General features: G+C 39.3%; 1 protein-coding gene across 1 annotated transcript; it reads right to left on the reverse strand.

The window, feature by feature from the left end:
• Positions 1–1,810: 1,810 nt before the first annotated feature.
• LOC133530086 (nuclear transcription factor Y subunit gamma) lies at positions 1,811–15,420 on the reverse strand. The gene is made up of 8 exons (XM_061867918.1): positions 15,153–15,420; positions 14,337–14,472; positions 13,331–13,516; positions 12,207–12,335; positions 11,663–11,740; positions 9,835–9,933; positions 7,630–7,737; positions 1,811–6,830 (listed from the first exon to the last, which is right to left on the reverse strand). Exons 1-8 carry the CDS (start codon positions 15,176–15,178, stop codon positions 6,759–6,761), a joined length of 834 nt encoding a protein of 277 aa, XP_061723902.1. The 5' UTR covers positions 15,179–15,420; the 3' UTR covers positions 1,811–6,758.
• Positions 15,421–15,603: the final 183 nt, after the last annotated feature.

A 15,603-nucleotide genomic window follows, 5' to 3' on the forward strand; every position in this document is an offset into this window, starting at 1 on the left:
TTTTTATGGTAAGTATAACTTTTTTTATATTTGTGACTGAATTCCACCTCACTACTTTAGGTAGTCTAGTAGTATTCCTTCGTGCGAGCGATGAGGAAAATTGGTCTCATGCAATGGTTGTTTCATAGAGGTTTTTTGGTTTAATGTATGGACAACTTTATTTTCTTATTAGAGCTTTTTTAGTAATATGCTGAGATTGCTGAGTCTCCTACACACACATTCACAGTATTTCATTGCAGTATTCATCACATATTTGTATAAAATAACTAGTAAATTCTGCAATCTACAAGTCTATGAACGTGTATACAAAAACACAAAGATGATATATTATTGGCGGGTACTGTATGTGTTAGCTATGAGTTGGCAAAGAGAATGAGATAGAAGCATAGTTCTACCCAGAAGAAAGCATGAAACTTGGAATGCGTGAAGCTAATAGGTAAGCATAAAGGTAAGAAAAAAAGAAATAGAAGTGGAAACAAGTCTTAGCAGCCACACAAAGACCCTTATTGTAAACTAGGGAGCCGCATCGGCTTCGCGCATACAAACCTTAACAAATTATACACCTAAACCTTCTTCAAGAATTAGTCTATTAATAGATGAAAACCGCATGAAAATCTGTTCGGCTTATTCCCACTAGTTACTACCAAATTGTTACCAGTGGTAACTACTGGGAAACACTGGTAAAAGGTGGGTTTTTTTTCCAGTAGTTACCACCAAAATTTGGTTAGCGTTCAATACTAATAAAAATAGTATAAATATAGAGTGCTTTATTCAACAATTAATTATAAGCTACTTAGTTATTCGTTTAACCATGACATCTTCGTTTTGTAGTGATTTGTTTGTTCGTTCATATAATTGTGACGGTATTTGTTGAAAGGGACCTTATTGTCGATGTCGCTTACGCCATTATCAACTATGCTCCTATATAAATACAACGCTGCGCTACGCAGGGCGGCGTAAGCGCCCTTGACAAAAGATCCAGATTTCATAGATAACGTCACAATAAATTCAATTTACAATTAATAAGATAAATGCTCTCATGCTCTAGAGGTTGATGGCAAATAGTAAAAAAAACATATAATGTAATAATTCCAAATACAACGAAGTAATTTATTTATTATACGTAAAAATAAAATTTTAACTAACAACATTGATTGTATTGTATTGCTATCGGCGCGTAGGATAGGGCGCCGTAGCGATTAAAAAGCGGCCAAGTGCGGTTCCGTATTATTTATGACGTATTAAAAAAAAACTACTTACTAGATCTCGTTCAAACCAATTTTCGGTGGAAGTTTGCATGGTAATGTATATCATATATTTTTATTTTATTTTTGATTCTGTTATTTTAGAAGTTACAGGGGGGGAACACACATTTTTTCACTTTGGAAGTGTCTCTCACGCAAACTATTCAGTTTAGAAAAAAATTATATTAGGAACCTAAATATAATTTTTGAAGACCTATGATATTTAGGTTTTAGATATCCCACACGTATGGGTTTGATGCAAAATATTTTTTTTTTTTTAATTTTATAGCGTATTAAAAAAAACTACTTACTAGATCTCGTTCAAACCAATTTTCGGTGGAAGTTTGCACGATAATGTATATCATATATATTTTTTATATTTTTCAGTCTGTTATTTTAAAAGTTACACACATTTTACCACTTTGGAAGTGTCACTCGCGCAAACTATTCAGTTTAGAAAAAAATGATATTAGAAACCTCAATAAATTTGGTATAGAGATATCCCCAGACAAAGGCAAGTATTCCAGGAAATCATCCCCCCAAAACTTGAAAAGAAAAACTCCACAAACTTTAAACTTAATATATTAAAAAATAAATTATTTACAAAAATCACATAATTGTACATTTTCACGTGCAATAGCTTCTGTCATCAGTCAATGGCGCTACTCGCACAAATCGCATCGCTTCTCGAACCGTCTGCGTCGAGTTTTAATAGTTGCACACGTTCTTATCTCAGGCGGTTAGTAAAGTTTCGGTTATATTCTTAGGTAGTATTTTAGTGGATAGCCTTACCACGAGTTTGACACTAACATATTCGCTAACGTGTGCGTAACTTACTTTCTATGCATCTCGTTCGTACTGTCATATTAGTGCGAATGACTTTGTTTGACACCAGGGGGCCTACCGCGAAAACTGAAATTCGCAAATTGCGGGGATCTTTCTCTTTTACTCTCACTAAGACTTAATTAGAGTGACAGAGAAAAATGCCCGCAATTGACGAATTTCGATTTTCCCGGTAGCCGCCCGTGTTTTTATATAATTCCGTTAACTTCGGGGTATGGGTAAGTGCGTTTGAGGAAACTAAATGGAATAGTTAATTTACTTAAATAAAAAAAGTTCTTTTTTTAATAATAAGTAATTAAATGTTGCATATAGCGTTGTTGTAATACGGGCATTACATTTAACTCAACCAAATAACTGAAAACTGTGACATATCAATGTCATTTCGAAAATCGATCGTCCGAGATAGTACTTACGTTTAAAGCATGAACAGTAATATATGATCACGCGCCATATTGCGGAATTTAGCTGGAACTAAATGTTTCATACTAAACCGATCTGTCCCCTATACATGAGATTCAATGATCATATATTTCAGGTCGGGCTTTAGTAGCAAATGTATTAATTCGTACTAAACACTACTCAATATGTAAACAGGCCCTACGGCAAGTGTAGACGCTCGTAGCGCTCTTATCAGATAAAAATAAATTATTGATTATCTCCTAAATGGAGTTGATTAGAATACCGGTCTCTTTAAGAAAGTTACTTAATTTAAGCTCAGGAATCCACCCTTGAAATTAACGGAAATAAAAAGTAGAAAGTAGGTAAGTCACGCAGACGATAGCGAATACGTCAGTCTCAAACTCGTGGTGAGGCTACTAGTGTCGGTAGGAACTCTAGTCTCTCGAGTCTAAATTTGAAGAACTCGACACATTTTTACGAGATTGCGCTAAAAAACTTTCGTGTCTTAAGTCCCGAGTATTTTTAAGCGCAACTCAAGAAGGACACGAGCCTCCGAATAAAGACTGTCGACAATTTTGAAGGTTTTACCAAAATTATAGGAGTAAAGAAATTCAGCGTTATTGTATGGTGTGGAGCTGCAAAATTGCATGGAGAAATTATGAATGAATTCATTCATAAAGTCGCCATGCACTTTTACGGCTGACGGTACTTAAGAACAGAGTCTTAATGAAAAAGACTCGATTCTTAACCAACACTAACTGAAACAAATTTTTACTTACTATAGTACAAATCAGCTTCATGCCAAGCCTTTAACAAAGAGAATTTGAAATAGAGGCGTATTGTCAAATAAAATTTTGTAGCCACAGTAAATTTACTGCCACATGATTAAAACTGTAATCAGTCCATCGATGACCATAATTTCTTACCATCCGCCTCAGATAAACGTTAAGCCCGTTTTGAATAATTAAGACGAAACTGGAGGACCCGCGCGAAATTAGTTTTTCATACAAACTTACGCCATTTTCTTCTGTGGATGTTAACATTATTGAAAATATTTGACACAATTTGTTGTATGTCAACCACAGTTATGCCCCTATGTTTGGTTTTTTAATTATTATAAGAGTTATAGTTCGTTTTTTTAGCATTAAGAAAAAGGTATGCGATTTGGACGTGTCTTTTTATTGAAAACTTTCTTTTCTTTCTTTCTTTCTTTCTTCCTAGTGTTGTCCCGACATATTGCCACGGCTCAAGGGAGCCTGGGGTCCGCTTTGACAAAATTGATAATCTTATGAAAAAAAAATATAAAAAAAAATAACAAAAAACCTGACTGCACACTAAAAAAGAGGAAAACAAGCCCCACAAAAATATTGTTGGTGATGGAAAGTATCGCAGGCGGGGACCAACAGAGGGTTGCTTATAGTCATTTTGATTCCTATGACACTCCCGTGATCAAGACGAATCTAAGGATACCTCATACATCAAAATCCATCAAGCCGTTTAGGCTACAGGAGGCCACAAAGAAACAGACATACATACATACACTCGAAAAACATTATCCCTACCCCTATCAGTTTTGGAAGACCTTTCCAAAGATACCCCACACTAGGGTTGAAGCAAAAAAAAATTTCGCCCTCAATTTACGTGTACGGGAGGTACCCTAAAATAGTACATTACGATACAAGTGCGAAAAATAGGAAATTCGAAACGAGTGGCGATAAATTAAAACACGACCGAAGGGAGTGTTTTAAATCGACACGAGTTGCGAATTACCTATTCGCACATGTATCGTACAACGTTTTACAGTACATATGGCCCTTTAAATGTTCGACACAGTAACGTAATATGCTACTTCTCGCACTAGTGCTATAAAGTAGCCCCATATGTACTGTAAACAAATTTTTAGATTTTATTGTACGACTTTGTCGACTTTATTGATTATATATCCATGCCAAATTTCAGCTTTCTAGCACTAACGACCACGGAGCAAAGCGTCGGACAGACAGACAGACAGACGGACATGGCGAAACTATAAGGGTTCCTAGTTGACTACGGAACCCTAAAAAGCGTTTTTCAATAAGAATACATGTCAAGATTGTTTACCTTTTTTCTATTGATAAAAAAAACGAACGAGTATTTAAATAAAATTTGTATGAAAGCTGTTTCTCGCACCTAATTTTTCCCAAATTATTCTAAAAGTCTTATAAAATCAAACGTGGAGGCATAGCTATGGATTTTATATATATTAAATTATGCAAAAGGAGCATTCCATGCAATTGTCTACCGCTGCCCCGTACAAATGCGAATTTTCTGAAGATATACAGGTAGGTACAGTCAGCGTCAAACACTTTGTAGCAGTCAAAGTGGTCAAATAGTTCGGTACACCATAGTAAATATATGGTGTACCGAACTATTTGACTACTTTGGTTGCTACAAAGTATTTGACGCCGACTGTACAATAGTCTCCTTTTTTTTATACTACGTTGATGGCAAACAAGCATACGGCCCGCCTGATGGTAAGCAGTCTCCGTAGCCTATGTACGCCTGCAACTCCAGATGTGAGTCTTTTCTGTGACCAATGGTCAAAAATATGCACAGAAAAATAATCGCCTACTATAAGAGGGAAGAATAGCTTTGGAATCCTAGCGAAATAACGGTACCTTTTCTATGAAATTCCATTTCGGGAGAAATCGTTTTTTACTAAATCTTAACAAATCACTTTGATTTGGATGTCGATCGCTTCAGCATAATATATTCTAGGTTTATAGGTTGCGCTTTAAAATTATTATTTTTTGTTTTGATAATTTTCAAAAAAAAGGAAAGCCTATAAACCTAGTTTTTCATTGTGTCATCATCATTCGCTTGCCCTTATCCCATTCATTTGGGGTCGGCGCAGCATGTCTTTTCCTTCCATATCTTTCTGTCACCCGTCATCTCATCGTTCACTCGCGTTCGTTTCGTGTCATCTCTCACACAATCCATCCACCGTTTCCTAGGTTTTCCTCTGCCGTTCCACCCCTCCACATTCATTCGTAATACCGTTCTCGTCACATGACTTTCATCCCTCCGCATCACATGCCCATACCACGCTAGGCGATTCGCTCTTACTTTATCTATTATGGGTGCAACTTTCAGGCTTCCTCTTATATACTCATTCCTTATCCTATCCATTCTTGTCACACCACACATCCATCTTAACATTCTCATTTCCGCTACATGCAATTTCTTTTCATCCGTCACTTTTAGGGCCCAACACTCTGATCCATACATGACGACAGGTCTTATGATGTGTCAATATTATACTAAATTTAAAAAAAAAACAACCGAATTGATAACCTCCTCCTTTTGAAATCTTGAAGTCGGTTAAAAATATTTAGAAGTGGAAAAACGTTTTCTCTTTTTATATTCTGTTAAAATAAGAACCGCGCCATTTGGATACTTCTCTGAGATACCCACGTGACAGGCTGAGCCTAGTGCGGGGATCAATGTACTGCTGGTCTTGTAATGCCAAATTACAGAAATATAGTACATTGTGCAACGAGGAGGGTAAGTGAAATTTTGGATACGAGGGTGGTAATTAAAGACCCGAGTTTGCAATATTCTTACCCCCGGAGTTACACACAATGTTTTTCATCACACTTGCGAAGAAAAAACTAAATTTTAAGCGAAATAATTCTTACATACGGTGACATATCAAACATTCGTCCGCCATTTTGTAATTTCTTGGCAGGTGAGGCATCGAAGGCACAGACCTATTCGGCATTCAGCCACGATTGAAAATTATGTAAAAATATTTTAAACGGCTGTTAAATTAATCAAATTAAATAATTTTAAACATAAACAAAAATATTTAATTATAAACTCCAGTATTTTAAAAGTAAAACTCATTAATGCTAGTTTGTTTGTATGAATAAGTGACATAATTAAAAAAAAAGAAAAAAAAAGAATCTATAACTCCCTAGGGAGTTATAGCTTTTTTCACAGTCCATAACTTCCGCGGGAACAAAATAGGCCTTTGTCCTTCAGCACACCTGCATGAAATAAGATATTTTTCGAGCAAGTGTGATGAAGCATATATTATTCTATTCTATTTTTATATTTCGTGGTATTGTTCCCTCTTAAACACTGAAAGAAATTGGCAACACAGGAAATAAAATGCGTCGACGTACGAAATACGAGACAGCCCGTGGAATGCTCCATATTTTCCATAATCGGAGAGGGAAATGGGGACTTCGTTTGTATGGAGAAGCGGCCGTCCCCTTCCTCTCAAGTTGACTAGGAGTCTTCCTGGCTGGCTACCTGCAGGAACACTTGTTGCTGGGGCTGGTGCTGCGCCTGCGACGATACCTACACGGAATAGCATGTGATAAATGTGTGAGCAATGGTATTATAAATATAGTGTAAGGATCATTATTTATGTACGAAATATCATTCGATATTTACCAGTCGCTTTTCGGTGGAGGAAAACATCGTGAGAAAACCGGACTAATCCCAACAAGACCTAGTTACCCAGAGGGTACTCTGGGTTAGATCTTTTTTTTTATACTACGTCCGTGGCAAGCAAGCATACGGCCCGCCTGATGGTAAGCAGTCTCCGTAGCCTATGGACGACTGCAACTCCAGAGGAGTTACATGCACGTCGCCGACCCTAACATTCCGTACCCTCGTTGAGCTCCGGAAACCTTACTCACCGGCAGGAACACAACACTATGAGTAGGGTCTAGTGTTATTTGGCTACGGTTTTCTGTAAGGTGGAGGTACTTCCCCAGTTGGGCTCTGCTCTAGATCTGGAATGACATCCGCTGTGCTCTACCTCACAAAGCGAGCTGACATTCACTGTGCCCATAGATCCCTCTCTTGTGGACGTAGTTTAAGGACGTACCCGGGTCCAAAAGATCAGATGGCAGTCGCTTTTTTATACTACGTTGGTGGCAAACAAGCATACGGCCCGCCTGATGGTAAGTAGTCTCCGTAGCCTATGTACGCCTGCAACTCCAGAGTTACATGCGCATTGCCGACCCTAATACTCCGCACCCTCGTTGAGCTTTCGTAAGAACTAGTGCTTACGCCAATTCTTGGGAGTTGCCAAGCGGACCCCATGCAAAAATGCCGGGACAATGCTAGGAAGATGATGATAAAGGCTCACCTGTATGATCTGCGAGTTGTGCGGCTGTGCCTGTATGATGATGGGTTGTGTGGGGTTATTCTGCACCTGCAGCCGGATCATGTTCAGCTGCGCCTGCGTCAGCTGCAGCTGTAATGACAGGGTTATTATTAATAAAATAAAATAAAAAAAGCCTTTTATTCTAAGCTTTTTACTAAGCGGTGGTGGCCGAGTGGATATGACGTTCGACTTTCAATCCGGAGGTCGCGGGTTCGAATCCTGGCTCGTACCAATGAGTTAATCGGAACTTATGTACGAAATGTCATTTGATATTTACGACCAGCTTTTCGGTGAAGGAAAACATCGTGAGGAAACCTGTATACGTCTGCGATGAAATTCAAAGGTGTATGTGAAGTCCCCAATCCGCATTCTCTCGCGCATGAGAAGAGGCCTATGCCCAGCAGTGGGACGTATATAGGCTGAATTATTATTTTTATTATTTATTCTACCATAGTTTTGGTTTTTTGATCCATTTTATTTAACATATTTGGATACTAATAACAATTAAAACATTAGAAAAATTACAAATTTCAAATAAATTATTAAGCAAACTATTTTTAACATACAATATTATTTGACTAGTTAATTATGGAAGTCGCCTCTTTGATGTAGGCCTCCCCCAGGGTTTTCCAATGATCTCTGTCTTTAGCTAGTTTTACACATATGGCTCCACAGCGCGGAGACAGACAGGTGAATATAAATAAAAGCTGCATGCACATTTTTAGAAGCAATTTTCATATTCTTACTTTTTGTGCAAAAAATATTATAATTTTTAAAGTGCAGTTTAGACCTGTTCGTGATTTTTTATATCAATCAAATGTCAAAAAGTCAGGATTCGAATGGATGTAGTCACTGGAGAACAGTCTCAAGATTTCTAATTTTTATTGTGATCTAAGAAATCGGTATGTATTTTTATAAACTTATTCTGTGCACTACGTCACCTTAAAGCTAGTAAGTTAGTTTAGTTTTTGTTTAACTGCTCGTGCTAATATTACCTGAGCTAACAAAAGATTTCATAATTGAAAAGTGGAATCTAGAGCGTTGCAAGGTTTCAAGGCACGACCTGCTGCACCAGCGTCACGGGCTGCGGCACCACGCTCGGTACCGCGCCGTGCGACTGTTGCTGCTGATTGTGATACTGACCGGCAGCTGCTGCACCTCGCCCTGCGGCGTCACGACCTGCTGCACCAGCGTCACGGGCTGCGGCACCACGCTCGGTACCGCGCCGTGCGACTGTTGCTGCTGATTGTGATACTGACCGGCAGCTGCTGCACCTCGCCCTGCGGCGTCACGACCTGCTGCACCAGCGTCACGGGCTGCGGCACCACGCTCGGTACCGCGCCGTGCGACTGTTGCTGCTGATTGTGATACTGACCGGCAGCTGCTGCACCTCGCCCTGCGGCGTCACGACCTGCTGCACCAGCGTCACGGGCTGCGGCACCACGCTCGGTACCGCGCCGTGCGACTGTTGCTGCTGATTGTGATACTGACCGGCAGCTGCTGCACCTCGCCCTGCGGCGTCACGACCTGCTGCACCAGCGTCACGGGCTGCGGCACCACGCTCGGTACCGCGCCGTGCGACTGTTGCTGCTGATTGTGATACTGACCGGCAGCTGCTGCACCTCGCCCTGCGGCGTCACGACCTGCTGCACCAGCGTCACGGGCTGCGGCACCACGCTCGGTACCGCGCCGTGCGACTGTTGCTGCTGATTGTGATACTGACCGGCAGCTGCTGCACCTCGCCCTGCGGCGTCACGACCTGCTGCACCAGCGTCACGGGCTGCGGCACCACGCTCGGTACCGCGCCGTGCGACTGTTGCTGCTGATTGTGATACTGACCGGCAGCTGCTGCACCTCGCCCTGCGGCGTCACGACCTGCTGCACCAGCGTCACGGGCTGCGGCACCACGCTCGGTACCGCGCCGTGCGACTGTTGCTGCTGATTGTGATACTGACCGGCAGCTGCTGCACCTCGCCCTGCGGCGTCACGACCTGCTGCACCAGCGTCACGGGCTGCGGCACCACGCTCGGTACCGCGCCGTGCGACTGTTGCTGCTGATTGTGATACTGACCGGCAGCTGCTGCACCTCGCCCTGCGGCGTCACGACCTGCTGCACCAGCGTCACGGGCTGCGGCACCACGCTCGGTACCGCGCCGTGCGACTGTTGCTGCTGATTGTGATACTGACCGGCAGCTGCTGCACCTCGCCCTGCGGCGTCACGACCTGCTGCACCAGCGTCACGGGCTGCGGCACCACGCTCGGCGCCGCGCCGTGTGACTGTTGTTGCTGATTGTAACAATACATTCATTAATAAGGCTATTTCGTTGATTTTTGGGTGTATTCCCATTCCCCTGATCGGCGGGCGGGCACAGATGGGAATGAATTTCAATGAATCCTTCCCATCTATAACCGCCTCGGTGAATAGTTGAAATACTATGTCGTGAAATATACCCATAATAGTCTGTTTTGAAGAAACCAGTGGTGGATGAGCTTACTGTAATGTGACAAAGCCTGTGCTGTGGATCTATTTGTTTGCTATTCTTTGGTTAATAAATATATTTTTTTATGAAATAAAAATCTATACTTGACGCGGTTCAGCATTCAATAATTTACATCATAAATGTGAAAAATGTTAACTGGGTTCATCATAACAATACCAAGTATAGAGTTATGTAGCACATTTGATAAATTTTGGTGTTAAAAGTAAAAGTATTTCACGAATTAGAATTTAACTGTTCAATATAGCAACTAAGTATCTGTCTTTGTTATTATACAAATCGACACTTGTATAACAAAGACAGGACGAAATCGAGGCAGTCATAGATGGGAAGGATCCATTTCCATTTGTTCCATTTGTGCCCGGCGGGGATACATGAGAATACACCCATTTTTTAAATGTTATTTAACGAAAAGGATCCATGCTCTTAACGTTGTAATTAATTTAGAATGTCTTTCTTTTTGACAGAATATTAATATTCTATATTTGTAGATAGGAGGGGACAATATTCCCTCACTTCCACACCAATTCCACATATTTGTAGATGGCGCTATTAATTTAGGTACTGTGTGCATATGCAAACTGATAATACTGTTATTCTTAAATTCGGTAAGTATATTATGTAGAATTAAGACTTGATCATTTATCATGGGCAAAAAAACTACAATGAAATTATATTAGATCGAGAATAAAACGATTTACTTTTAAAAATCAGTTTTAAACATAGAGGTATATTTAGTATAGAGAAGAAATGGTAGAGCCGGAGAGAACCGAACGAGATGCTCTTATAGAACTTTCAGTAGAGGTACCAGAGAGGTGCACTACATTTCTTATGATTACTTTTCATATATTATAGTTTGATAAGTATATCGTTAGTTTGGATAACGTAATATATGGCATTATACCAATGATAACATTATGTATGCCGTTAATTAGGTACTCGTAATAACTAATTAACGGCATAAATAATGTTATCTTTGGTATAATGGGTATATTTATTACTTACTCTAAAGCATATTAATGGTTCTAACAAGTGACATGACATAATTATTTGTATGGCATGATTAATGACATGACATAAATGGGTTAGGTAGGTTGAACTGCGACTCCGCACAAACGAATAACTGCCTAGCAAAAGGTGGGTTAGGTTAGATAAATAAAAACATGTTGCATTGCGTATGTTCTGCCCCTCATGGGCGTACGCATATAGCTCATTTATAGGACCCTACCGTCTATTGGTCTTAATTATATAGACAAATACATTAAACTAAAATTACTCCACATTAAAATAAAACAATGTCTGAAGTAAATGATGGGGGATATAAAAGCGATTAGACCGCGGGCCAGACGCAAATCCCGAGCGATAACACGTATAGTGGTCATGAACTCTCGTCGACGGCAGCTACCGCTCCGTTGGTGGTTTGAAGAGCGGCAGCCTTACTTAAACTTTATAGTGGCTCAAATTGTAATAAGTACCTTCCAAATCTGTTCATTTTCATAATTAATGTGTATAAGTACCTGGACAACTTGAGCGCACGGCTGTATGACGAATTGCTGCTGGTTTGAAGTCGGCAACGTTTGCTGTTGCTGCACCACCTACAATTTACAATTATTGTGTGTTAAATACCTTACCTTTGCAGTACATATGGCGCTAATTTATCGCCCTGGTGCGGTAACTAGCACTATACGTGCGTATGTCGAAAATTTAAAGGGCCATATGTACTGTAAAACGTCGTTACACGTGTGAAAAAGGTAATTCGCAACTCGTGTTGATTTAAAACACTCCCTTCGCTTGTGTTTCTTTGGCGAACCCACTTTGTAAAAAAAAACATTTTGAAAGAGAGGTACTCCGAAAAACTGTTTTTTCTATTTTTTATTTTACTGTTCTGTCGCCATTCATGATTTATGTATCCATGCCAAATTGCAGCTTTCTCGCAACGATCACAGAGCAAAGCCGCGGCCGGACGGACAAACGGACATGACGAAACTATAAGGGGTCCTAGTTGACTGTGGAGCCTTAAAAATGAAACCATTCAGGCTGAGGGCCTATATTGCAACTCACATGTTCGGTAGCAGTATGTCTCGGAGGATCCTCCCTTGGCTTGCTCGGTTTGACTTCATGTCGTGGCACGATGTCGATTAGGAAGTCGAATTGGTCGGATTTTGATATCGCCATCGCTATGTCGTTGCGCTGCAAATATACAACATTGGTCTTATTTACGACTATAGATAGTCCTTATGGGTTATTCCCGCTGTACTCTGTACCTTTAGGTATTTAAATAAAAATAAACAAAAAATTTGTAAATTTTCGGGTAATTATAACATTTATTGGTTAACCAACCAAATACAAAACCGCCTGGATCTGTCACCGAACGACCTGACTGTAACCTACGTTATCTGACCATGTAATGTTTTCATCTACCCTCAACTGAATTAAGGAGCCATTTGAGGGCTGATTTTGTTTACTTTTATTTAAATACCTAAAGATACAACTCTACCCTACCCTTGCCAGCTCTTAAGAATTACTTTAAAAAGTCATTCGAGGACTACTTGACAGACAAACATGCATGGTCCAAACCAGAAACTGTAAAAACAAGTAGCAATTAAAATCATTGTATTATGTGTATATGTAAAATCATTGTATAGGTGACACAGCTCAGGTATTCACAGCACATCAAATATTTTTTGTAGGTATAGCAATCTGTCAGATTTATATAATGTGTATTCTCATTTCTTTATTAATTTTATATTTCTTTTCCCTTTGTAAGAATTCGATATGTTTTCTGAAAGAGCTACGTATTTGTATGATTTGATATGACATATATATATTTTTTATCAAATTCTATAATAAAAAGTAGCTACTGTATGTAATTGCATGATTTCTATAGTAATCTAAATTGTATTTTTTTTTTAATTTAATGCATGTTAATTATAAGATGAAATGTTTTGAAAAGATGTGTCCCGCCGAGTTTCTTGCCGATCCATATTGGGATACCCTCCTCCAATTGAAGGGGGATTTAAATCTTCTCGGGTCAGAGGTGTCGGGTTAGAGCCGGTGTAGCTTTATTTGACGTTCATAAGCGCATTGTAATATCTCTACTTGAATAATAAACTATCTTTATCTTATCTTTCAGAGTATAGATATGAACAGGCATGTTGAGAAAATGTACAGGAAAGTGTAAGTACCTGAAGTGTCCTCCTCTTATTATCTTCAGTATGGTTCCAAGCGCGCATGGTGAGCTCATGAATGAAGATTTCTGCCGCCTTGGCGAAGAGAACTGGAGCCTCGGCAGAAATCATTTTAACTTCTTCATCTAGCTTCATGATCTTCTTTATGCGGGCCAGTGGCAGTGCTTGGGTTTTGAAGTCTTCCTAAAATAAAAAATCGGTTTAGAAATGATGATGTAACATACAAAAAAGCGGTCGAATTGATAAACTCCTCATTTTTTTAAAGTTCGTTATAAAAAGGAAATCATGACTGAACAGACTTAAACCAGCTTAGTAAGTACTTCTGGACATTTTCCGCAAATCGACAATCATTGTGCCTATTTTGCGTTAAACGAGGTAGCGCTACTCTAACCTAAGGGCTAAATGGTCGACTGTTTATCATTTGTCACCATGCTTGTCACGTTCTAACAAGTATGTAAGCGCGAAAGTGACGGGCATAGTTACAGGTGATAAAAATGGTATCATGCTGCCACTGCAGCTCCTCCACGAAGCCTAACAATGATTTCAGGTTGCTAACTGCCTCCTTTAGTGTTCACGGAGTCCCTAGGTATTTGCTCCTGTATACTTCAACCTGTTTGCAGTCTAGGACAATGTGTTTTGTTGTTTCCTCTTCTTCCATGCACGCTCTGCACGTGGGGCTCTGTTTTACCCATATTGTGTAGGTGTTTGTTTAGTGTGTTGTGTCCTGTAAGTAATCCTACGATTTTACGTAGTTGGTGTTTAGGTGTTTTCAGTAGTATTTTGGTGAGCTTGTAGTTCAGTTCAGTACTGGCCGTTTTGTGCGCGAGGAAATTGCCTCGCACATACGTGCGCGCTCGCTCGCTCTGTACGGACCCGCCTAGTAACTTAAACAAGTACTTTTGTTTGTATACTGTCTAAAAAAAATGTTTACAAAGAGAACCGTTTAACCTTTGAGCCAAACAGACTAAAGTTATAGTTAAATTATAATCTTGTCCAGACTCACCGCAGTGACCTTTCTGATATCATCGGTGACCTTGGCCCAGAACTGCTGCAGGGTTTGATGCTGGGTGTCAGCAGAGTCCTCTGCTGGCCCGTCCTGCTCGAGAGACTCCTCTGCTGTTGAGGTCCCGGCTTGGTCACTGTAAGTAAGGTTTATTGCTTTTGTTATAAACTATTTTTTTTATAAGTAGGTATTTTATTGGATTGCAGGAAATTTGAGACCCAACATAGTTGATATATTAATTAGAGGAAAAAACATAAAATAATGATTTATATTTTCTTACTTTATAAAAAACAAAAAATAAGGGTTAATATCGGTACACGGCGAGATATACAATTGAAGGAATGAATTTAATAATTACATAAGGTTAAAAATTCCTCAATTTTATCTCACAAGTTATCAACTTCTTCCCTCCATGTACGGATATCATGACTACCTATGATATATTATTTACATATAAATATTATATATATAATTTTCATTTTATAATCGGTAGGTAACTAACTAGGTTTAGAAATAGTTTTTCTATATGAGAGTAATCTCATATTTTCCATTTAAATTTAAATTCCATCCATGGTTTCAAAAGTGATAAACAAGTAAAAAGTTTTATCAGTTCGAGTTGATCATTTATTGAGAAACACAACGTAAAGCCGGGTGTCCTATTGGATATTGTGACATAGTATTCCTTAACTAAAGTATACGAAACACAGTAACATCGCTAAATGAGCTTTAATATTATGAAGATAGTGACTACTAACTAAGTCAAACAAAAACAAGTACATAATTAAAACGATTAATCGGAACTTTTCATGAACTTACGCAGGCACGAAGAAGCACACCGACATCTTGAATTACAACACGGATAATGGACGACCTCGTCAAAATTAATTTTAGCAATTCAAATAACTAAATTAATTTACTAAAAAGTGTTTTAGAAAAATATTAGCCGCGGTCCAAAGTTAATGGGACACAGTAACCAATAATCAGACTAATATTTGGAGATCTCCAATCACCAATTACTGAAAATGCGCCACCTCCACGATTCGTCCACCGATGACCAGTCACAAGCTTGACGTATTGATGGTGTTGCTAGATTATTGCATGCTCTTTTGGTTATTCGTACTTCTGGTAGTGTAACCAATGTCTGAAACCTAATATACTATGTGAGACTTTAAAAAAGTCTTTTTAAACATTTAAACTAGTTGTACTGAAGTTATTAAGTTACTTAAAGCCTAGATCTTGGATAATTATTATTGAATTAGCCCTTTGA

This window comes from Cydia pomonella, chromosome 22, assembly GCF_033807575.1.
Source record: "Cydia pomonella isolate Wapato2018A chromosome 22, ilCydPomo1, whole genome shotgun sequence".
Taxonomy (NCBI): domain Eukaryota; kingdom Metazoa; phylum Arthropoda; class Insecta; order Lepidoptera; family Tortricidae; genus Cydia; species Cydia pomonella.

Coding starts and splice junctions, on each gene's coding strand:
- LOC133530086 (XM_061867918.1), bottom strand. CDS start 15,178: ATGTCGGTGTGCTTCTTCGTGCCTGC. Junction 13,517..14,336: donor ATATCAGAAAGGTCACTGCG/GTGAGTCTGGAC, acceptor TTTTTATTTTAG/GAAGACTTCAAAACCCAAGC. Junction 9,934..11,662: donor CGTGCGCTCAAGTTGTCCAG/GTACTTATACAC, acceptor TGTTACAATCAG/CAACAACAGTCACACGGCGC.